The sequence below is a fragment of the Oncorhynchus mykiss genome, chromosome 16 (genome assembly GCF_013265735.2).
Source record: "Oncorhynchus mykiss isolate Arlee chromosome 16, USDA_OmykA_1.1, whole genome shotgun sequence".
NCBI classification, from domain to species: domain Eukaryota; kingdom Metazoa; phylum Chordata; class Actinopteri; order Salmoniformes; family Salmonidae; genus Oncorhynchus; species Oncorhynchus mykiss.
The window spans coordinates 20,094,745-20,120,363 of NC_048580.1; the positions used below are offsets into that span (position 1 = coordinate 20,094,745).

The window sequence follows — 25,619 nt, forward strand, 5'->3', positions numbered from 1 at the left end:
CTCTGGTGGACATTTCTGCAGTCTGCATGCCAATTGCACACTCCCTTAAATCTTGAGACATCTGTGGCATTGTGTAGTGTGGTCAAAACGGCACATTTTAGAGTGGCTTTTTATTGTCCCCTGCACAAGGTGCACCTGTGTAATGATCATGCGGTTGAATCAGCTTCTTGATATGCCACACCTGTCAGGTGGATGGATTATCTTGGCAAAGGAGAAATGCTCACTAAAAGCGATGTAAACCAATTTGTGTACAATTTCTGGGATCTTTGATTTCTGCTCATGAAACATGGGACCAACACTTTACATGTTGTGTTTATATTTTTGCAAGAAGAATGACTTCCCTAATAATCATGTTTACATGGACACATCTGAAATCAGGCTACCTGATGGGACTTTGATAAATGCCGAAAATAGCCAATAAACAAACGTTCTACCACAGCAACCATGTTATTTCTGTGACACAAAGTTTGGACACAAAAGTTTGTATGTGAAAACTATTTCTAAGATGCATACTCAGTTTTCCCAAAACTCACTTCACTCGCGCAAAAGAAGGAAGCTCACGCTGCTCGAGCTAGCACATGCGCAGATCAAATACACCGCTGTAACTCCGATTAAGGCATCTACATGTCCTAATAATTGGAAAGATTGCTCAGAAAACCAGGTGTTTTAATTGGTGTATGCTTACTTCGATTATGACCTTACACTGATTAAGATACTAATGCCATACTCGGCCAACTGTCATAATCAGTTTAAAACCTAATTATTTGTGTGCATGTAAATCAACTCAGTGTATTTGTGTCACTGCTCTGACATAAAGAGATTATTCAAATAAAGGTTACTTCGCAAATCTCTAATTTGCCCTAAACTTGGTCATCACTAGTTACTACAGTCTCAAAGTCATAATTATGGCTAAACCCCACCTAATTTCTACAATTTATCTTCTTAAAATCAGATTTTAAACCTACCTAATCCTAACCTTATTCACACAGCTATGAGATAACACTAGTTGCCACATGTCAAAATTGGCTAACACCCTAAGTTTTCACTGGTCCTCTTCCCTTATGGATTTCAATTGAAGTACTGGTGTAAGAAATTAAAACATTTTTTTATCATATGAGTGAGTCTATGAGGACACTTCCTCCTATTTCAAGTCCATAGCAGGGAAATAGAAGTTTCTAAATTACCTTGTTCCCTCCACTATACATACACATGTATAGTGTGTATGTAATATTTAAAGTGCGTGTTTTTCCAAAATGTTCTTCTACACCACCTTCTCGCACACTGGGTTTCTACCTGACACTAATTAGTCCACTAAACCTCATCATTCAACAGAAGTGTGCTATTGCTTTCCAGAGTAATGCAATATACTGTGTGATTTGACGCAGGGAACTTTCGTTTCTATACAGAATGGCCACGATTGCTCAAATTTCAAGCTGTACTCCGTGATCACAGTTTTGCCCAAGGCAGGTTTAAATCATGTTAAGGCAAGTAAATGACACTTACCTAGTGGAGCTTTTAGAATTGCCCATTTCACCCTGGTGATATGGGGGAAAAAGTAACCCTTTTTCTTAAGAAAACAGTTGTTATTGTTTGCCTGTCATTTGGTTTAGAGAGCTTGTGTCTACTTGCAGTTGATGGAGGTTCAGAACCCTACTCGGGTCTTAAAAACCTTCATGGAATCTGGGTGAATGCAGTCAACCCCGAAGGCACAGTAAAAAGTAAAACGCAATGTAAAAATTGTATTTTGACACTAGGCTCTCCATATATATGGAAAGTCTACACCCCCCTTTAACTTATTTCAAATTTTTCTACCTTAAAATGACATCTATTAAATTACAGATTTTTCATACAGATCTACACAACCAACTCCACATTTTCAAAGTGAAAAAAAGTTATAGAAAATGTTCCAAATTAAAAAACAACAACAAAGAAACTTAAAAATCATTAATCATTCTCCATTAAGATTCTACCAACTTTGCACAACTCATAGGGAAACATATATTCATTATTTTTGTCAAAATTGTTCAAGCTGATTATATTTGGTTGGGAATCATTAATGGGCAGCAATATTCAAACATTTCAAGCACATTTAAGTCAGGACTGAGACTAAACAACTCAGGCATAAACATTTGAGTAAATGTCTCGCTGAAAAATAAAACTATCCCAGGGTTAGATATTCAAAAGACTGAGGCGGGGTTTCCTCTAACTTTTTACCTGGGCTTTGCTCCATTCATATTTATATTGATCCTGAAAAACTCCACAGTCCCGGTCGATGACAAGCATACCCATAACATGCAATCACAATACTTGAAAATAGAGAGGGTTTCACTCTGTGTTGTATTGGATTTGACCCAAACTTGTAGTTTTTAATTTAGGCCAAAAAGTTAATTGATTTGCCGTGTTGTCTTGCAGTATTACCTAAAAGCCTTGTTGCAAACAATGATTTGGAGTGGATTTCTTAACACAGGCTTCTTTCTTTTCACCTTGTCATAAAGGCCAGTAATATGAGTTGAATGCAATGTTGTTGATCGCATTTTATTTTAAAGTATTGTGGCATCATGTTATGTTTTTATTTATTTATGATTATATATATTTTTTTATCTTAACATGTTCTATAACTTTCTTTCATTTCATTTCTATCTGCAACTTTACCCAACGTCTGCCTGCTGAACCGGTCCCTGATGTACTTTGTTTGACACCAGAGAGCAGCAGTCTCACCTAGACTAGAGAGGACCACCGGCTCGTCCTCATTGGAGCTGAGCAGACGCTCAGATGGGGAACCCTGCTGTACAGGGACCATGTTTAACTAGGGCCGGCTTCCCAGGCACAGATTAAGCCTAGCCCTGGACTAATGGGGAATCTCAATTGAAAGTGTTTTTTTGGCCAGGACTAGGTTTAATCTGTGTTCTGGAAACTGTCCCCTACAGTCACCTATTAAGCCAGATAGCAAGCCCCTATATGACTTAGCTAGCACATGGCACATTATCATAGCATTGTCATTGAGAATCCGAGAAACTAGACTCGGAGGACTCAGTCTTACTTGGCCAGGGCCTTGCTGGGCGGGTCTGCCAGGCTGTGCCATTAGGCAGAGTCTGTGAGCAGGGTGTGGCCCAGCAGGGTGAAGGTGATCTGCTGGGTGTCCAGGCAGAAAATGCTGTAAAGCAGCTGCACCACCCGGTTGGCCCACTCCTGGCAAGTCTCCTTCAGCAGCTCCTGAGACACATAGGAAGTAGGAATGAGAAATGGATTGATACATACCCTAAATTATATACAGTAAGAGTAAATACACACAGAGACAGACACACATTCAAATAATTTATTCCCCCCAAAAATTACTTTAATGACTAAACTCAACAAAAAAACTTCCCTTTTTCAGGACCCTGTCTTTCAAAGATAATTCGTAAAAATCCAAATAACTTCACAGATCTTCATTGTAAAGGGTTTAAACACTGTTTCCCATGCTTTTTCAAATGAACCACAAACAATTAATGAACATGCACTTGTGGAACGGTCGTTAAGACACTAACAGCTTACAGACGGTAGGCAATTAAGGTCGCAGTTAGGAAAAATTAGGGCACTAAAGAGGCTTTTCTACTGACTCTGAAAAACACCAAAAGAAAAGATGCCCAGGGTCCCTGCTCATCTGCATGAAAGTGCCTCAGGCATGTTGCAAGGAGGACTGCAGATGTGGCCAGGGCAATAAATTGCAATGTCCGTACTGTGAGACGCCTAAGACGGCACTACAGGGAGACAAAACGGACAGCTGATCGTCCTCGCAGTGGCAGACCAGATGTAACAACACCTGCACAGGATCGATACATCCGAACATCACATCTGCGGGACAGGTACAGAATGGCAACAACTGCCCGAGTTACACCAGGAACGCGCAATCCCTCCATCAGTGCTCAGACTGTCCGCAATAGGCTGAGAGAGGCTGGACTGAGGACTTGTAGGCCTGTAGTAAGGCAGGTCCTCACCAGACATCACCCGCAAAAACGCTGCCTATGGGAACAAACCCACCGTCGCCGGAACAGACAGGACTGGCAAAAAGTGCTCTTCACTGACGAGTCGCAGTTGTCTCACCAGGGGTGATGGTCGGATTTGTGTTTATCGTTGAAAGGAATGAGCGTTACACCGAGGCCTGTACTCTGGAGCGGGATTGATTTGGAGGTGGAGGGTCCGTCATGGTCTGGGGTGGTGCGTCACAGCATCATCGGACTGAGCTTGTTGTCATTGCAAGCAATCTCAATGCTGTGCATTACAGGGAAGACATCCTCCTCCCTCATGTGGTACCCTTCCTGCAGGCTCACCCTGACATGACCCTCCAGCATGACAATGCCACCAGCCATACTGCTCGTTCTGTGCGTGATTTCCTGCAAGACAAGAATGTCAGTGTACTGCCATGGTCAGCGAATAGCCCGGATCTCAATCCCATTGAGCACGTCTGGGACCTGTTGGATCGGAGGGTGAGGGCTAGGGCCTTGAAATGTCTGGGAACTTGCAGGTGCATTGGTGGAAGAGTGGCATGACATCTCACAGCAAGAACTGGCAAATCTGGTGCAGTCCATGAGGAGATGCACTGCAGTACTTAATGCAGCTGGTGGCCACACCAGATACTGACTGTTACTTTTGACACCCCCCCCCCCCCCCCCCCCCCTTTGTTCAGCGACACATTATTCCATTTCTGTTAGTCACATGTCTATGGAACTTGTTCAGTTTTTGTCTCCGTTGTTGAATCTTGCTATGTTCATACAAATATTTACACATGTTAAGTTTGCAGAAAATAAACACAGTTGACAGTGAGAGGATGTTTCTTTTCTTGCAGAGTTAATTTTTTGGGGAAAAGTGTAGGCCATTTAAAAACGCTTGGTCAAAATAAAAACATCTATATCCGTGTGACTTTTGTTACATGCAAGGATAGACCATCCCAATACAAATGGTTTTTAAAATAAAAAAATAACAGCGCATTGAGCTGCTGGTGCTTCAGACAAGTGGCTTTGTTTACAATTAGGCTGCGTCTTTTGGTGGTTTTATGCCTCGTTCACATGCTAGACTGGAACTCTGAAATGTCAGACTTGCTGACTTGTTGAATGTGTCACGTGTATAACTACAACCAGTTAGCAAGTTTAAAATGTCAGAGTTTCCTAGTTACGACTAGCACATGAACGCGGCATAGGTGCACACAATGCGATTGTGTTATCAAATTGTATTAGTCACATGTGCCGAATACAACAGGTGGTCAGTGAAATGCTTACTTACAAGCCCCTAACCAACAACAGTTTTAAAACAATACGATTAAGAATAAGAAATAAAAGTAACAAGTAATTAAAGAGCAGCAGTAAAATAACAAAATAACAATAACTAACAAATAACAATAGTGAGACTATACACAGGGGGGTATCGGTACAGAGTCAATGTGCGGGGGCACCAGTTAGTTGAGGTAATATGTACATGTAGGTAGAGTTAAAGTGACTAGGCATAGATGATAACAACAGTGAGTAGCAGTGGTGTAAAAAAAGGGGGGGGGGGGCAATGCAAATAGACTGGGTAGCCATTTGATTAGATGTTCAGGAGTCTTATGGCTTGGGGGTAGAAACTGTTTAGAAGCCTCTTGGACCTAGACTTGGTGCTCCGGTACCACTTGCTGTGAAGTAGCAGAGAGGACAGTCTATAACTATGGTGGCTGGAAACTTTGACAATTTTTAGGGCCTTCCTCTGACACAGCCTGGTGTAGAGGTCCTGGATGGCAGGAAGCTTGGCCCCAGTGATGGTAGTGCGTACGGCCCAGTACCTCTGTAGTGCCTTCCGGTCGGAGGCCAAGCAGTTGCCATGCCAGGCAGTGATGCAACCAGTCAGGATGCTCTCGATGGTGCAGCTGTAGAACCTTTTGAGGATCTGAGGACCCATACCAAATATTTTCAGTCTCCTGAGGGGGAATAGGTTTTGTCATGCTCTCTTCACAACTGTCTTGGTGTGCTTGGACCATGCAGTCATGAATGAACAGTGAGTATAGGAGGGGACTAAGCAAGCAACCCTGAGGAGCCCGTGTTGGGGATCAGCGTGGCGGATGTGTTGTTACCTACCCTTACCACCTGGTGGCGGCCCATCAGGAAGTCCCGGATCCAGTTGCAGAGGGAGGTGTTTAGTCCCAGGGTCCTTAACTTATTGATGAGCTTTGTGGGCACTATGGTGTTGAACGCTGAGCTGTAGTCAATGAATAGCATTTTCACATAGGTGTTCCTTTTGTCCAGGTGGGAAAGGGCAGTGTGGAGTGTAATTGAGATTGCATCATCTGTGGATCTGTTAGAGCGGTATGGAAATTGGAGTGGGTCTAGGGTTTCTGGGATAATGGTGTTGATGTGAGCCATGACCAACCTTTCAAAGCACTTCATGGCTACAGACGTGAGTGCTATGGGTCGGTAGTCATTTAGGCAGGTTATCTTAGTGTTCTTGGGGACAGGCACTATGGGTGTCTGCTTGAAACATGTTGGTATTACAGACTCAGACAGGGAGAGGTTGAAAATGTCAGTGAAGACACTTGCCAGTTGGTCAGCGCATGATTGCAGTACACGTCCTGGTAATCCATCTGGCCCTGCGGCTTAGTGAATGTTGACCTGTTTAAAGGTCTTACATCGGCTGCAGAGAGCGTGATCACACAGTCTTCCGGAACAGTTGGTACTCTCATGCATGTTTGTGTTATTTTCCTCGAAGCGAGCATAGAAGTTGTTTAGCTCGTCTGGTAGGCTCATGTTACTGTGCAGCTCTCGGTTGTGACGAGTGTCAGAGCCGGTGTAGTACAATTCGATCTTAATCCCAAACTGACGCTTTGCCTGCTTGATGGTTCGTAAGATTTTTTTATAAGCTTCCGGGTTAGAGTCCCACTCCTTGAAAGCGGCAGCTCTAGCCTTTAGCTCAGTGTGGATGTTGCGTGTAATCCATGGCTTCTGGTTGGGGTATGTACGTAAAGTCACGGTGGGGACGACGTCATCGATGTGCACTTATTGATGAAGCCAATGACTGATGTGGTGCACTCCGGGAACATACAGTGCCTTGCGAAAGTATTCGGCCCCCTTGGACTTTGCGACCTTTTGCCACATTTCAGGCTTCAAACATAAAGATATAAAACTGTATTTTTTTGTGAAGAATCAACAACAAGTGGGACACAATCATGAAGTGGAACGACATTTATTGGATATTTCAAACTTTTTAACAAATCAAAAACTGAAAAATTGGGCGTGCAAAATTATTCAGCCCCTTTACTTTCAGTGCAGCAAACTCTCTCCAGAAGTTCAGTGAGGATCTCTGAATGATCCAATGTTGACCTAAATGACTAATGATGATATATACAATCCACCTGTGTGTAATCAAGTCTCCGTATAAATGCACCTACACTGTGATAGTCTCAGAGGTCCGTTAAAAGCGCAGAGAGCATCATGAAGAACAAGGAACACACCAGGCAGGTCCGAGATACTGTTGTGAAGAAGTTTAAAGCCGGATTTGGATACAAAAAGATTTCCCAAGCTTTAAACATCCCAAGGAGCACTGTGCAAGCGATAATATTGAGATGGAAGGAGTATCAGAGCACTGCAAATCTACCAAGACCTGGCCGTCCCTCTAAACTTTCAGCTCATACAAGGAGAAGACTGATCAGAGATGCAGCCAAGAGGCCCATGATCACTCTGGATGAACTGCAGAGATCTACAGCTGAGGTGGGAGACTCTGTCCATAGGACAACAATCAGTCGTATATTGCACAAATCTGGCCTTTATGGAAGAGTGGCAAGAAGAAAGCCATTTCTTAAAGATAAAAAGTGTCGGTTAAAGTTTGCCACAAGCCACCTGAGAGACACACCAAACATGTGGAAGAAGGTGCTCTGGTCAGATGAAACCAAAATTGAACTTTTTGGCAACAATGCAAAACGTTATGTTTGGCATAAAAGCAACACAGCTGAACACACCATCCCCACTGTCAAACATGGTGGTGGCAGCATCATGGTTTGGGCCTGCTTTTCTTCAGCAGGGACAGGGAAGATGGTTAAAATTGATGGGAAGATGGATGGAGCCAAATACAGGACCATTCTGGAAGAAAACCTGATGGAGTCTGCAAAAGACCTGAGACTGGGACGGAGATTTGTCTTCTAACAAGACAATGATCCAAAACATAAAGCAAAATCTACAATGGAATGGTTCAAAAATAAACATATCCAGGTGTTAGAATGGCCAAGTCAAAGTCCAGACCTGAATCCAATCGAGAATCTGTGGAAAGAACTGAAAACTGCTGTTCACAAATGCTCTCCATCCAACCTTACTGAGCTCGAGCTGTTTTGCAAGGAGGAATGGGAAAAAATGTCAGTCTCTCGATGTGCAAAACTGATAGAGACATACCCCAAGCGACTTACAGCTGTAATCGCAGCAAAAGGTGGCGCTACAAAGTATTAACTTAAGGGGGCTGAATAATTTTGCACGCCCAATTTTTCAGTTTTTGATTTGTTAAAAAAGTTTGAAATATCCAATAAATGTCGTTCCACTTCATGATTGTGTCCCACTTGTTGTTGATTCTTCACAAACAAAAATACCGTTTTATATCTTTATGTTTGAGGCCTGAAATGTGGCAAAAGGGCGCAAAGTTCAAGGGGGCCGAATACTTTCGCAAGGCACTGTATTCCAGTCTGTGCTAGTAAAACAGTCCTGTAGCTTAGCATCTCCTTCATCTGACCACTTTTTTTATTGATCGATTCACTGGTGCTTCCTGCTTTTTTTTGTAAGCAGGAATCAGGAGGATAGAATAAGAGTAAAGGTGGTCCATTGTTTTTTCCCCTCTGGTTGCACATTTAATATGCTGATAGAAATTTGGTAAGACAGATTTCAGCTCCCTGCATTAAAGTCCCCGGCTACTAGGAGCGCCGCCTCTGGGTGAGCGTTTTGTTTGCTTATGGTGGAATACAGCTCATTCAGTGATGTCTTAGTGCCAGTATCAGTCTGTGGTGGTATGTAGACAGCTATGAAAAATACAGATGAAATTCTCTCTCGGTAGATAATGTGGTCTACAGCTTATCATGAGATACTCTACCTCAGGTGAGCAAAACCTTGCGACTTCCTTAGATATCGTGCACCAGCTGTTATTTTCAAAAATACATAGTCCGCCGCCCTTTGTCTTACCAGATGCCGCTGTTCTGTTCAGCCACGACTCCCTGAAGCATATCAGATTAGTTTTGAAAGTCAGGTTGGTAGTTTAATCTTCTGCGTAGGTCATCAATTTTATTTTCCAAAGATTGCACATTTGCTAGCAGAATGGAAGGAAGTGGGGTTTATACAATCGCCTACGAATTTTCAGAAGGCAGCTCGCCCTCTGGCCCCTTTTTCTCTGCCTTCTCTTCACACAAATAATGGGGATCTGGGCCTGTTTCTGGGGAAGCAGTAAAAAAACTCAAGTCGGGCTCGTCGGACTCGTTAAAGGAAAAAATGGGATCTGCCAGTCCGTGGTGAGTAATCGTATTTCTGATGCACAGAAGTTATTTTCGGTCATAAGAGATGGTAGCAGCAACATTATGTAGAAAATAAGATAAACAACGCAAAGACAAAAAAAAAAAACACAATTGGTTAGGAATACATCAAACGTCAGCCTTGTTCTCCAGCGCCATCTCGTATCAATAAAGTTTCTCATGTTGAGCTTTACATGAAAAGGGCAATTTATGTTTGTAGCGCATTTATCCCTCAAGTGAGGCTTGAGATATGAACTGTTTTCTATTTCCCCCATTTCAAATAGAGGAATTAAACAATGTGAACCTAAAGCAGTTTCCACAGACATTCTGGGACATACAGTACCAGTGAAAAGTTGACACATCTACTCAGTCAAGATTTTTTCATTATTTTTGACTATTTTCTACATTGTAGAATAACAGCGAAGACATCAACACTATTAAATAGCACATATGGAATTACGTAGTAACCAGAAGTGTTAAAATCCAAAAATATTTTAGATTCTTCAAAGTAGCCACCCTTTGCCTTGATGACAGCTTTGCACACATTCTTGAACATTCTCCAGACTAGCTTCACCTGGAATGCTTTTCCAACAGTCTTTAAGGAGTTCCCACATATGTTGAGCACTTGTTGGTCACTTTTCCTTCTCTCTGCGGTCAAACTCATCACAAACCATCTCAATTGGATGGAGGTCGGGTGATTGTGGAGGCTAGGTCATCTGATGCAGCACTCCATCCTGCTCCTTCTTGGTCAAATAGCCCTTACACAGCCTGAAAGTGTGTTGAGTCATTGTCCTGTTGAAAAATAAATGATAGTCCCACTAAGCGCAAGCCAGGTGGGATGGAGTATCGCTGCAGAATGCTGTGGTAGCCATGCTGGTGGTTGTGTGCCTTGAAGATTTCCACCAGTCTAATGTCCATTCCTGGTGTTTTTTTAGCCCAAGCAAGTCTTCTTATTGGTGAACTTTAGTAATGGTTTCTTTGCAGCAATTCAACCACGAAGGCATGATTTATGTCTCCTCTGAACAGTTGATGTTGAGATGTGTGTTACTTGAACTCCATGAAGCATTTATTTGGGCTGCAATTTCTGAGGCTGGTAACTAATGAACTTATCCTCTGCAGCAGAGGTAACTCTGGGTCTTCCTTTCCTGTGATGGTTTCATCATAGTCAATTCATCATAGCGCTTGATGGTTTTTGCAACTGCACTTGAAACTTTTTGTTCCCGAAATTTTCCAGATTGACTGACCATCATGTCTTAATAAGGAACGGACACTTTTAAAAATTTGCCTAAAATGACATACCCAAATCTAACTGCCTGTAGCTCAGGACCTGAAGCAAGAATATGCATATTCTTGATACCAATTGAAAGGAAACACTGAAGCTTGTGGAAATGTGAAATGAATGTAGGAAAATACATCACATTAGATCTGGTGTCACGAACAGGCTCAAAGTTCGTAACAAAAAAGGGAGACAACGTGGAGATAAGGAATAGCAAAATATATTTATTAACTAAAGTAAACTAAATACAATTAACAATGACATGTGTGTCAGTAATCAGTAGTGTAAGTGAGTGGTTGCGTGGATAAATGATAGAGGGGTGTTGAAAGGTGCCAACGCAAACAGACACAAAAAATGCCACAACCAAAATCTATGTGTCTACATGGAGAGAGTCTCCTCAATGAATGGGGAAGTGGTGCATTTATCCTGGGACACACCCTGGCCTCCCAGCTCTGCCTACTTACATTCTATTAAGGAAAACAAGAGCAAAGATAAATAATTTGGTCAGACAGAGTGGGAGGGTCCCCCCCCCCCATAAAACCAGGGACCAACAAGGACCCCAGAACACCATACCAATCACAAACCAATTGACCCAGCCTGCTTCCCAAATTGACCCAGCCTGCGTACCAAATCCACAAGGGGTACGTGTTCACACTCCCACTTGCCCCAGCAAACCTCGTCCTCCCCAGACCTCAGCAACCTTTGCACACAAGAGGCAACCGTTAAAGAGGAAAGAATAAAATGAGACCAGAAGGGAACAGACAGGAGCAATAGAACAGGACGAAATACCAAACACAAAATAACAGTGGTCAGTCACATGGACATTCACCCTGTCCACAAGTCGCTGAAAAGTGGCAGGTGCATTACGCAGGCCAAAACTCAAAACTCGAATAGGAGTACAGACCAGAGGGTGTAATAAAGGCAGATTTCATGTGTCCTATTCGTCAGTGGCACCTGCCAATAGCCCTTTAACAGGTCAAATTTGCTCAAACTTAGCTGCTCTGACTTGATCAACGCAGTCCTCTATCCGAGGAAGAGGAAATGAACCTGGCTTAGTGACTGTTTGTCCCATCCAGTTTATTGACCAAGATATATGGAGAAGCCCAACTGGAGAAAGAAGGCTCTGCTATATTACTCTTCAGCATGTACCTGACCTTAGCATCCAGACAATGTAGTTTCTCTGAAGAACTTCTATAGAACCGCTGACGAATGGGGTCAGCATCTCCAACGTCAATAACGTGTTCTACTAAGTTTGTACGTGTAGGTGTATCAGAAAACAAACCTAGAAATCTCTGAATCAGACCGACCATCTCCTCCCGCCCATCAACAGGTAGTTGAGTGAGAAGACTGTCTTTTCAATCTACCCTGCAGTATGCAATCATCAGGACCAGGAACATCTTCCTCCCCATGCACAGACCTAGCATGACAAGAACCCAGCCAAATAACGGTATCAGCCAAAATAACAGGTTTTCCGTCCTTTGTAGACTCCCCCTGTTCAGCATCAAAGGAACGTGCTTAACAGGGTTTTAACAAATTTACACAGCACAGTTGGTGTGCTTCAATCCATTCTGGAGTGGCAACTAGATAGTGCACTGAGCAAAACTGACGCATAACCGTAAATGGACCTTGAAACTTGGCTTGAAAAGGAGAACCAACAATTGGCAGCAGAGCAAGAACCTCGTCACATGGACTAAAGTAACGAGGCTCAGTTCCCAGATCAAATATGCCCTTCATCCTCTCCTGTGAAGATAGCTTCTCTTTAGCCATTTCACCAGCGGCGTACAGGCGCCGGAAATCACACACATAAGATACCAGGGACTGAGGGGGCTCGGGAGACTTCCAGTCATCCTGGAGAACAGATAGGGTGCATGGACTTCTATGTCCAAACACAAGGTAATTTGGACTGAAACCCATGCTCTCCTGTGAAACCTCCCTAGCGGATAACAGTAACCAAGGCAACCCCTCCTCCCAATCCTTATCCATCTCAGTACAATAAGCTCTCAACAAAGACTTAAGGAAAACAAGAGCAAAGAGAAAGAATTCGGCAGACAGAGTGGGAGGGTCGTCACACTGGTAAAACATTATAAAGAAAAAAACATGTTAATCGGGGGGACACCGATCCTGTGGAGGTTGAAATAATGGACTGTCGTTTCTCTTTGCTTATTTGAGCTTTTCTTGCCATACTATGGACTTGGTCTTTTACCAAATAGGGTTATCTTCTGTATACCACCCCTCACAACACAACTGATTGACTCAAACGTATTAAGGAAAGAAATTCCACAAATTACATTTTAACAAGGCACATCTGTTAATTGAAATGCATTCCAGGTGACTACCTCATGAAGCTGGTTGAGACAATGCCAAGAATGTGCAAAGCTGTCATCAAGGCAAAGGGTGGCTATTTTGAAAAATCTATAATCTAAAATATATTTTGTTTTGTTTCAACACTTTTTTTGGTTGCTACATGATTCCATGTGTGTTATTTCATAGTTTTGATGTCTTTAATATTATTCTAGAACGTAGAAAATAGTAAAAATAAAGAAAAACCTTGGAATGAGTAGGTGTGTCCAAACTTTTGACTGGTACTGTAGATCAATGCAAAACCATCAGCAAACACGTTATTCATACACTGTAGACTGAAATGCAACACAATAGGCTTGCTAGCACTAGCAGCCACACAGAAGTCATTTACTTAGTCAAGACAGGAACAAATCAATTGTATTATATTTCTCACATTTACGAACACACATAAACCTAATGTCGATGCACAACGGCGTTGAATAAGTGGGAAAATGTAGTGGGGCACGACATGGCAGTTCAGTACAGCAACAACGCCAAAGACAAGAACAGATGCAGCGCCGCTCGCTCAAGATCAAGTGGAAAAAGTGCTCCAAGTGCTGCCTAACTAGAACAACCAGAACAACATGATCCACCTCAACAACGAGAACCTGGAGAAGCCACAGTCATGCACCAACCTGTCCACTCTCACCCAGGATCAGAGCACCCCAGACCTAGTAAAGGGCTCTGACAACACCTCCTCACAGGTCAAGAAGGCTCCCACTTTGTGGCCCTGACACACCCAAGAGGGTGATGGTCCAGGCCTCCACTGGCGAGCCACTGTGTTGCCTGGGTTAGTTCCTGTGCAAGCACTGCTCCCGGCTCCAGAACCTGTCCCAATGACCCAGGACTGTGGCTGCAGAGTGTGGACCGCTTCCTGCTTGGCCATGGCTGGGGGAACCAGAGTACCCTCGCCCCGGCCAATGTGGTTTTTGTCTTAATGCTTTGTCGCAAGGTGGTCTCCTTGGAGATGGCAACAGAGCACCAGCTGCAGGACGTTGTGATCACCTGCTTCTACCGGACTTGCTCCTGCAACGAGACTTCCTACCCACTGAGACCCTTCCTGGTGGAGACCGTCAGGGAGATCTCCTGGGACCGCTGCCTGTCCATCCTCAACCTGATGGCAACATGCTCCAGATGAAAACGGACCCGCACTACTTCTTCCAGCTGTTTGCCGACCTGAAGAACGAGAGGCAGCACGTCACCTGTGCAATGAGAGGTGACAAAACTCTAGATTACTCTTTACAAGGCCCTCCCTCGCCATCCATTTGGCAAATCACTTCCAAGCAAAAACTCAAAAAGTACTGGTGACGCCCTCAATACGGAAATGGTCCGATGAAGCGGATGCTACACTACAGGACTGTTTTGCTAGCACAGACTGGAATATGTTCCGGGATTCATTCGAAACATTAAGCAGTTTACCACAGTCACCAGCTTCATTAACTAGCACATTGACAACATCTTCGTCCCAGTATCTGCATCAGATCACACAGTTACCGTGCGTACATACCCCAACCAGAAGCCATCGATTACAGGCAACATCCATACAGAACTGCTTTGATGAAACTGGCTCTCATGAGGACCGCCACAGGAAAAGAAGACCCAGAGTTACCTCTGCTGCAGAGGATAAGTTCATTAATCTGCACCTCAGATTGCAGCCCAAATAAATGCTTCATAGATTTCAAGTAACAGACACATCTCAACATCAACTGTTCAGAGGATACTTTTTTATTTAAGTAGGCAAGTCAGTTAAGAACAAATTATTATTTACAATGACCGCCTACCCTGGCCAAACCCGGACGACGACGTGGCAATTGTGCGCCGCCCTATGGGATTCCCAATCACGGCCGGTTGTGACACAGCCTGGAATCGAACCAGGGTCTGTAGAGACACCTCTAGCACTGAGATGCAGTGCCTTAGACCGCTGCGCCACAAGGGAGACTGCGTAAATCAGGTCTTCGTGGTTGAATTGCTGCAAAGAAACCACTATTAAAGGACACCAATAAGAAGAAGAGACTTGCATGTGCCAAGAAACACGAGCAATTGACATTAGTATAGCGGTAATCTGTCCTTTGGTCTGATGAGTCCAAATTTGAGGTTTTTGGTTACAACCGCCGTGTCTTTGTGAGACGCAGAGTAGGTGAAAGGATGATCTCCGCATGCTGTGTAAGGGCTATTTGAAAAAGAAGGAGAGATGGAGTGTTGCATCAGATGACCTGGCCTCCACAATCACACAACCTCAACCCAATTGAGATGGTTTGGGATGAGTTGGTCCTCAGAGTGAAGGGAAAGCAGTGCTCAGCATATGTGCGAACACCTTCAAAACTGTTGGAAAAGCATTCCTCATGAAGCTGGTTCAGAGAATGGCAAGAGTGTGCAAAGCTGTCATCAAGGCAAAGGGTGGCTACTTTGAAGAATCTAAAATATGAATATATTTTGATTTGTTTTAATACTTTTTGGTTACTACATGATTCCGTGTGTGTTATTTCATAGTTTTGATGTCTTCACTATTATTCTACAATGTAGAAAATTGTCAAAATAAAGAAAAACCTTTGAATGAAAAAGTTGAGTGTCTGAACTTTTAACAGGTACTGTACATTTTGAAGTATTCAGATATGTTTTATTTGAATAGACAAATATATAGTTGAATATTGGAAAGTATTTAGAAATACACTTGGAAAGTATTGGCATGTATTTGAAAACACTCAAAAAGACTGACTCAAATGAACTTCTATGCATTTAACCATGGTATTTGAAAATACTATCAAATAGTAAGCTATTTATTTATAGGAAATTATTCGAAAGTACTTCCAATAGTAGTTGATTTGGGCCACATTATTTGAAAATAGTCAAACACACAGAAAATAAATATTAAATAATAATCAAATACACATGTATTAAACCCGGGTCTGGTGTGTGTGTGTGTGTGTGTGTGTACCGAGCATCCATCTGTGTGTGTGTGTGTACCCTTCGTTGTAGAACTGCAGTGTGTTCTCCTCATACAGCGGGGTCATGAGCTGACGTATCATGGTCTGGGGCTTCTCCCTCTCGTCCAGCCCCAGCATCCTCACATGGGCTACCAGCCAGGCCACAGCACATATAGCCATGATGCACACCTTGCCCTTAATGTTGTCTGTTATCTTCTACACTCAGAGGGGGGGGGGGTGTCTGTGTGTGAACTCTGAACATGCTTCCAGGCCACATACGACAAATTACCTAACTTTATGAATGGTTTAAATGAGGAAGGGACTAAAAACAGCACACATGCAACCTCAAGTCATAATGCCAGCAGTCATATGCTATGACTAATTTTCCACTACGGCAAGAGCAAGTTCACTTTTGTGGTTCAACGGTTGACTGTCGACATGGTTTCGAGAGCAAGATAGACCATGACACACAATACTGGAATCACCTGCACGGCCTCCACATACAGCACGCCATTCTCACAGGCGTTCAACACCTCCAGGATGGCTGCAGGTGTGCTGAGGCAGATTTCGTGCCACTTCATTTGACTGACACACACAGCGGTACAAAACAATCAGTACAGCTTCAGGAAAACAATGAGTCATGCCAAGATTTCTAGGAGGGAAAAGAGAAGGTGCAGAAAGGACTCACTGGTTTAAATTACGCTCATAAATAAAAAATAAAATAAAAAATGAACATGGGGAACAACATTTTAACCATAGCATGGGCTTGTTCCTTCCTCCTTTTTCACCCAGCAGCTGAGAAACACAAAGCCAGTCTGATTCTGACCCTAGAGTGAAATATCACTCACACTAGCTTCAGCTCAGTGGCATTGTTGAGGAGGGCCACCAGGCTCTCCACCTTGCCCAACTCCATCCTAAAGCAGGGGTGGTCTGGGTTCAGGGTCTTGCTCTCCTCTGAGGGGCTGAGGTCCGACAGGATCACCTTGAGGGGTCGCAACATGGATTCATATCATTTAATAAATAATAGGGAGTGGGGGACATAACATCCATTTATATGAGGACCAGGTTCTGACCATGACACTTATGTTACATGAATCATACTACACATCATATAAATGTGGCAAAGCCGCTTGCAGCTGTGCCACTCAGACAGCACAGGCAGAAAGCTATTGGGTGGTTGGCCACCTAGTGGTGTTGTGCTGAAAGAGCAGGACAATGATGCAAACTCTTCAGGATAAGTGTAATTGTTATTTGGCATGGACAGGAGGGACCTGATCCTAGATCAGCTCTCCTGCTCTGTGACACTTTATGAATTCTGACCTACATCCCTATGATAGATAGCATTAGTACTAGGTGTGAGACCAACTTCTGATCCGTAGGTCTGCAACCCGTGACACTGCATGAGGAAGGATATGTCGAACAGCAGGGCTCGCACCGAGGCCGACTTGGCAGCAATGAGATAGAACAAATAGTGCCCAATGTTAATATTAAATTGGTTTCAACAGCTCCCACACTCAGCATGTCTTCAACATTAATGTAAAATCTCATTCAAAAAGTCCCATACTCAGTAACACTGGAACTGTGAAACATTCTTAACTCATGTACTCACATCCTTCTCCACTGAAGTGCTTCAGAAACTCATTCAGCCTGAAGAGCAAAAACAGAGCATCAATAAATCATCTCCTGCAAACATTATGTCCCTCTTCCATCATTTGGACATTCCCATTTGGACTTTAAAGCCACAATCCGTAATTTGTTTTTCAACCAAAACGGCTGCCCCGCCACTTGGTTTGCTATTAAGCTGAGGAATGGGGCTGGAGTAACCAATACCAAATGACAGATTGCATCTTTAAGACTCTCCACAGTAACATCATTTGAGTCTGTCAATACAGTGGATTGAACTGTTCTAATGGACTTTAATATAATACATGTCAGTATGTTGATGTCTGTCTCACTTGATGAACATCCGGGCAAAGGATGTGAGTTTTCCCGTGGCTGCGATATGCAGCCAGGAGGGGGTCCAGGCTTTTTCCAGACAGCATGTGTCACGGCACAACCAGCAAGCCCTCTGGAGACTTGGGAGTGGTCTGCGTCCACCGTCTAACACAACAGGGGAAGACAGATACAGTGATGACAGTGTGATATGACTTCATGACAAGGTGAACTAACGGTCTTATCCTCAGTACTAATCCAGGGATATAGTAGCGGGTAAAAGTCAGCATTGTGTTCATTAGAACACACCGTAGCAACACATTTTGCAATGGACCTCCTGGTGAACATCATGACCCTGCTGACTTTAAGGCCAGGTAGGGTTGGCATGGGGAGAAGGAGGAACCTTGAGGATGTTGGTGACGGTGGGCTCGGCTCACAGGATGAGGCCTGGGTTGGCATTTTCTGCAGTCTTCAGCCGTGGGGAGTACTCCCTGTCCTCACCCCGAAGGTTACACGAGAGAGAGAGAGAGAGAGAAAAATACACTGACAGACAGACAGTGATGTAGTGATAGGAATGTGTGAAAGGGGGAGACAGCCTACCGGTTAAGAGCGTTGGGCCAGTAACTTAAAGGTCGCTAGGTAGAACCCCCGAGCCGGCAAGGTGGAAAAATCGGAGGTTCTGCCCTTGAGCAAGGCAGTTAACTGCCAACAACAACTGCTTCCCAGGCACCGATGACATGGAGGTTGATTAAGGCAGCCCTCCACACCTCTCTGATTCAGAGGGGTTGGGTAAAATGCAGAAGACACATTTCGGTTGAATGCATTAACTTGAGCAACTGACTAGGTATCCCCTTTCCCTTGATTATCCCTTTTATACCATTGCTATAAATAAACACATTTGCCACTAGAGATGTGTTAATTTACAGGTAGAAATGTGTTGAACATCCACTGAAGTAGCTAGCACGTTTACTAGATAGCTACATTAGTTGCTTTGGTAACCAACAAACAGACTTGCTATTTAGCTAACCAAACCATCAGTCCTAACTTGCTATTATGAAAATCGAATTCAACAATGTTGAAATTCGACTTTTGCTTTCAAAAGCAGCTCACACTTGGAACATGTAAGCAATAACTATAACCATTGAATTCTACTGTGCTTTATAGGGAAATAATGCACGCTCTAGCATGCCCTTCAAGCCAATCAGAAACGAGAATTCAACAATGCCATGGCATAAAACATGATACCATGCTTCTTATGTTCTGGATCACTCACATGCATTGCTGGTCAGCCATGTCCAGCAGTGGTGTGAGCTTCAGAGGGTATTTAAAGGCAATGTTAACGTTGTCCATGAAGTCCTGCTGCAGATTGACAGAGACTAGACCAGCAGTATTCACTAGCCTACATTCATTTCATTCAGTGGTGATTGAGTAATATGACCAATGTATTTTTTACTGGTAAATAAACTTGAAACAGACATTATAACCATTGATTGTTATGATGTCAAGATAATAACTCAGTCACTATATCTGTACTGTACATTCTCTCCCTGGGGATACTTCTTCAGTCTGAGGAGAACCTGGGGGGGATCTAGAGATGAGAGATGGTTCACGGGCTCCAAGGAAAATAAAACATTCACATCCTGTAACTATCCGGCCTTCATTGTGAGAAGTACCTCGAGGATGGTGAAGGCGGTCCACTTCAAGCTCTTCAGTGCCCTCTGGTGACTATGAGGCCAGTGAAATACGTCTTCAGATCTCCAACACAAAGAGTGGCGCAGGGATACGAGGCACAGGGGAACGCACCACAATGGGGGGGGGGTCAGTATTCCATTTAAATTCAGGAAGTAAACTGAATTACAATTTTACCTCAATTTAAAGTGAAACTCGCATATGCTTTGCATACGTTAACTCTAGACCAGGGGTTCTTAAACCTTTTCAGCTCAAGAACCCAAATTATAAATTGACTGTCCTCCCGTGATCCAAATTAAGTATAAATAGTGTGTGATTATACATTTATTCTCACTACTCGAAATCCACCTCTCACATGGCCAGGGCCCACACTGAGTCCCGACCAATATTTACGAAACAGTGCTCTAGACCAATCAAGGCTCACCTGCACCCTCTTGATCATCATCAGCTGTTCCACCAGTGGCTGAGTCTCCCCCGTCAGGTTCATGGTTCCTTCCAGCATGATGAAGGCGTGGACCGAGGGGAACGATTAGTGATGCAGGGGGTCGGACTGTTCCAACCCTATCGTAGGAATACTGAGGTGGAAGATAGGTCAGATGATTATTTTTTTTAAACATTGTGGCTTCAATTATTGTTTACAAAGGCAATCGCTTATGCTCCAAAGGTGCTACATTCTCACCTCTTCACCAATGAAATACACATTTCCAGCTTGCCTCTCTGTCTGATTGGTTAGACTGCTGAGGCCCTCTGTCACTTTGAAAAAAGCTAGCTCCACATTGGTCCAGGAGGCTTTTAAAACATATCAGGGGAAAAGCAGAAAATCGGTATAAGACAAAGTAAGATTTATCCTACTAACTGAAAGAATACACATACAATGGACGGAGCCAAGCCCTCAGATATGATGTGGACTTAAACATACTGTTGGATTCTGTATTTTACATTATAGCCATTAGCATATATATGATTAAATATTATCTGATGTTGGTTGTGTGAGGTGTCTGCATTTGTGCACTGGCGCATCATTATGAGATTAAACAACTGCTTGCTTACTTGCCTGTTTGTGTGTGACAAGAACTGAGTAACTTGGTGTGACCTGCATGTTGCAAAACTGTAGATAACAGCCCAGCAGATGCTTTGTCCTTGTTTTTGTATGTAACAATATTGAGCACATGGTGTGACTTGCTGTATCTTACAAAGTTGTGATAGGGAGGGGTGGTCATCACGAGGTTTAACTGAGATGGAAAAATACTGAACAACACAATAGCAGGAACTGAGCAACTGTTATAACTAGGGGGTGATACCAGAACAGTAAGGATCTATACATCGACGGAGGGAGGACTCCAAGAAGCGCCAAGAGGCGGGGACCCGACTGAGCGCCTGCAATAGGCTGGGCAAGTTTAAACCACGCCCAGCCTCTACTGTGATAGACATAGGCCAACAGACGGGTTTGGAACTATCACAGTATAAGAACAACTGTTTATGTACATCCTGTCAGTTCTCTGTTCTGCCCTGCGTGGCATTACAGTGAGCCCGTATATATGAAAGTTGCATTTTCCATTTATTACTTAGCTAATAAAAAAATACATAGTATACAATTGGTGACTCATTGTTATATTTATCCTGATGCCAGATTCGAATTTACGCAACTCTAACAATACCAATGAAATCCATTCAATCAAATGCTACAACAACAATATTAATATTTTGCTGTCATTTCAGTTTGATCACAATAATATGCAGCCAAGCACAGGTAGTGAAAGGAAAATCCCTTAGAAGATTCCGTAGCTGCTGACTGACCTTGGTTCTCCAGGCATGCGATGTGGACCAGGGCCCTGTTCTTTGTGCTGTTCACCAGGTCCCTTAGCCTCTCCTGGCAGGCCCTATGGCTGGCTTCAGTGACGGCCGCCGGCCCCAGCTCCCCGAGCCTCTCGCAGTACCAGGCACAGCCTGTCAGCAACCACACTACCATGCAAATTGAGGTTTGGGATTATACTGCAGATTATTTTTCAATATGAAAAGGTGACTTGACATCAGAAATGCACTCACTCTCTTTAGCCCTGAGAAAATTATTCGAGCAGCAGACTCATACCGAATAGTACTTTAACCATATTTAATAACAAATGGTGAATAGAAGGTATGTCATCTTTGTCAGGTTGCATCTATTTATACACAGAGCCAGGATGAGCCACCAATGCCCAATTTAAAGGAAGGACTAATGAAAGGATGTGCACCTGAGACGGTGGGAGCACATGTCCAGAATCTACAGGGACTTGACGCAGAGCTCCCTGGAGAAATCATCAAACTTGGGAACAAACAGGGGCATTTGTCAGACAAGTTGTCAGCCGATGAAAGTATGCATGTCTAGTAGTGGTCAGACAGTTGGTATTAGCTGGAGAGATATAAAAAGGTGGCCAAACTGATGGCTAAGAGTACACTTGAATAAGACACCATCTGAGGAAAGACATTTCCATTTGTAATTATTGTGCATTATAAATCAAGCACACTAGCCAATCTTGAACACTGCCTTTCCTACTATGTGCAGAATATGAAGATTAACCCTTTAATATCGCTACAACCAAAGAATACAGATCATGTCTATTTTGACGCTATGTATAGGATAAACGATGGTTTTCAAAATGTCAACCATACGGGAACTGATGGCATACTTTAGGTAGGACAAGATGAGCGGGTTGGGAGAAGGGCCAATCATTGCCTGCTCCATAAGAGCCTCTGGAACATAGGGAAATAAAGAAATGACTTATTTCATACTCTGAAATCATTAATTAACTGTTTACTTTCCACATCGCATACATTTACATGGATGATCAACACAAGTCAGCTGACCTGCCAGGTTGAGGTGGAAAGGGAGCCACATGGGACTAGGCTCCTTCCAAGCCTGGAGTATGGCTTGTTTCAAATTGACCACCTTCATACCGACAAGAGCTAAACACATTATCAAACACATGCAATACATGGAAATCAAGTGTTTTTAGCATATGAAAATGTCATAAGATGGATCAGCTCCATTATGTACGTCTTGGTGAAACTGTAGCCACAAAGTTGTGCCTGGTGACACTGCTGGCTCACTTTGATGCTAGCCCATGCATGTAGCGTCGGATGCTCAATGAAGCTCGTAGTGCAGATCCAACGCATGCACATGAACCAGAAGTAGTCTGGCGGTAAACAGAAAAAGTGCTCAAAAGTAGTTTATTTTGGATAAGTTACACCTTGCACACACAAAGAACTAGCTTATTTGACCACAACTAAGGGATTCTGCCGCAACTGAGGGATTCTGGTTCTGTATCCCAACAGAATCCCTTAGTTGCAAGACGAAGCGAACATCAACCAACGCCTCCATCACACCTACAGCGTCATTGCGTTTTGGTACACCAGAAGTACATTCATTTCTAATGGAACGCTGCTTTTGCCTTGCAGCATTGTATTGAAGAGGCAGTTGCAGTGCGTTCTGTGTGGTGCATACGGTGGATTTATCAAACATATGCATCAAATTGTATGCGAAGAAGACGGCTTGACAGAAATGGTAGCAGAAGGTGAAATGCTCACTAACAGGGATGTAAACCAATTTGTGCACAACATATGAGAGAAATACATTTTTTTGTGCATATGGAACATTTCTGTGATCATTTATTTCAGCTCATGAAACATGGGACCAACACTTTACATCGTTCGCTTATATTTTTGTTCTGTTTGTAGCATTTTTGCACATTTATTTCCATATGCTTCCCTATTGGACCCACCGCTATGCGATTTCTCATCCTGGCTCTGCGTATAAAGAGATGCAATCTGACAAAGATGACATACCTTCTATTTACCATTTGTTATTAAATATGGTTAAAGCACTCATTTGCCAAGATAATCCATCCACCTGACAGGTGTGGCATTTCAAGAAGTTGATTCAACAGCAAAATAATTACACAGGTGCACTTTGTGCTGGGGACAAGAAAAGGCCACTCCAAAATTTGCAGTTGTCACACAACACAATGCCACAGATGTCTCAAGTTGAGGGAGTGTGCAATTGGCATGCTGACTGAAGGAATTTCCACCACAGCTGGGTGCACAAAGTGCACCCATAAGCCGCTTCCAACTTCGTTTTAGAGAATGTGTCAGGACGTCCAACTGGTCTCACAACCGCAGACCGCGTGTAACCACGCCAGCCCTGGACCTCCACATTCGGCTTCTTCACCTGCGGGATCGTCTGAGACCAGCCACCCAGACAGCTGATGAAACTGTGGGTTTGCACAAACAAATCATTTCTGCACAAACTGTCAGAAACCATCTCAGGGAAGCTCATCTGGGTGCTTGTCATCCTCACCAGGGTCTTAACCTGACTGCAGTTCAGCATTGTAACCGACTTCAGTGGGAAAATGCTCACCTTCAATAGCTACTGGGGCGGAAAGCTTAGTGGTTAGAGCGTTGGGCCAGTAACCGAAAGGTCCATACATCAGGACCCAATGAATTTATTTCAATTTACTGATTTCCTTATATGAATATAACAGAGTAAAATTGTTGAAATTGTTGCGTTTACATTTTGTTCTTTCTATACAGTGTAATTACTCCTTTCTATACAGAAATAAATAAAATACTTCACCAGAAAGCATGACTTAGCCGCAAAGGAATCGAGGATCATTAGCTTCTTTAAACAAATAGCTGTGGATTGTTTCAAATCACAAGCTTATAGGCCAATGCCTTTTTTGGAAGCCTGCAATTTGGACACATTAATTTCTGTCAATGCATATATTAATTACAGTCATTTACCATTCTCGTTCTCAGAGTGGAAACATTGTTTGCAGAGTTCCCAACCTGCTACACTTGGTTTTGGCTTATTTCATAACAATAATTTACTAGATGTGTCCATTTTTTCATTGTCTTTTGTTCGGAGTGCGCAATGAGCATGTGTCTGGTTTCTCTGTCCTGGTGACGTTGAGGGAGCGTGGTGTAAAGTACTTAAGTAAAAATACTTTGAAGAACTACTTAAGTACGTTTTTTGAGTATCTGTACTTTACAATTTATATATATGACAACTTTTACTTTATCACATTTCTAAAGAAAATGAACGTACTTTTTACTCCATACATTTTCCCTGACACCCAAAAGTACTAGTTACATTTTCAATGCCTTGCAGCACAGGAAAATGGTCCAATTCACACACTTATCAAGAGAACATCCCTGGTCATGCCTGCCGCCTCTAATCTGGAGGATTCACTAAATTTACAAATAAAGCATTTGTGTTATGTCTGAGTGTTGGAGTGTGCCCCTGGCTATCCATAAATAAATAAAAACAAGAGAATTGTGTTGTCTGGTTGGCTTAATATAAGGAATAAGAAACAATCTATACTTTTATTTGTACTTTTGATACTTAAGTATATTTTAGCAATTACATTTACTTTTGATAATTAAGTATATTTAAAAGCAAATACTTTTACTCAAGTTGTATTTTACTGGGCAATTTTACTGAGTACTTTTTCCACCACTGCACAGAAATGTAGGAGAGTTTGTTTTTTTTTACCCTTGGCGCACAGATCCCTTTAGCGGGATAATTTGTCAACATCCGGCGAATTGCATAGCGCCAAATTAAAATTCAATTACTAAAAATATTTATTTTTCATGAAATCACAAGTGCAATATACCAAAACACAACTTGTTGTTAATCTACCTGGCGTGTCAGATTTCAAAAAGGCTTTACGGTGAAAGCAATGCGATTATGTGAGGACAGCTCTCAACAGACAAAGCATCACAAACAGCTAGCAGGCAAAGTAGATTGCTTTTCTGACTTTCGTGACCAATCAAATTAATTGCTTACCTTTGATGATCTTCGTATATTTGCACTCACGAGACTCCCAGTTACACAATAAATGTTTGTTTTGTTCGAAATACAATAAATACAATATACAATAAATAATCGATAATATTTCAACCGGACGGTAGCATTTTCAATAGAAGAGAGAAAGAAAAGGTC

At 42.9% G+C, this 25,619-nt stretch overlaps 1 protein-coding gene and 1 pseudogene across 16 annotated transcripts in view; one reads left to right on the forward strand and one right to left on the reverse strand.

Annotated features, from left to right (window-relative positions):
* Positions 1-25,619, reverse strand: part of med24 (mediator complex subunit 24) — a 40,777-nt gene that overhangs the window by 10,987 nt on the left and 4,171 nt on the right. For 2 of the 16 annotated variants that reach the window (XR_005036463.1, XR_005036464.1), the window contains exons 2-9: positions 21,440-21,604; positions 20,322-20,431; positions 19,227-20,217; positions 18,554-18,724; positions 18,263-18,444; positions 17,977-18,121; positions 17,631-17,668; positions 3,041-3,213 (exon numbers count right to left, since the gene is read on the reverse strand). Coding sequence is in view for 3 of the 16 variants with exons in the window: in XM_036946451.1 (XP_036802346.1) it covers positions 16,936-17,003; positions 17,388-17,465; positions 17,631-17,668; positions 17,977-18,121; positions 20,067-20,217; positions 20,322-20,431; positions 21,440-21,611 (762 nt within the window). In the remaining 13 variants the exon portion in view is untranslated. Of the gene's footprint in view, positions 1-3,040; positions 3,214-16,869; positions 17,004-17,387; positions 17,466-17,630; positions 17,669-17,976; positions 18,122-18,262; positions 18,445-18,553; positions 18,725-19,226; positions 20,218-20,321; positions 20,432-21,439; positions 23,464-25,619 lie in introns of those variants that run through there. The other 14 variants (XM_036946452.1, XM_036946453.1, XR_005036467.1 and 11 more) reach the window with 13 other exon arrangements.
* Positions 13,329-14,444, forward strand: LOC118939518 (annotated as a pseudogene).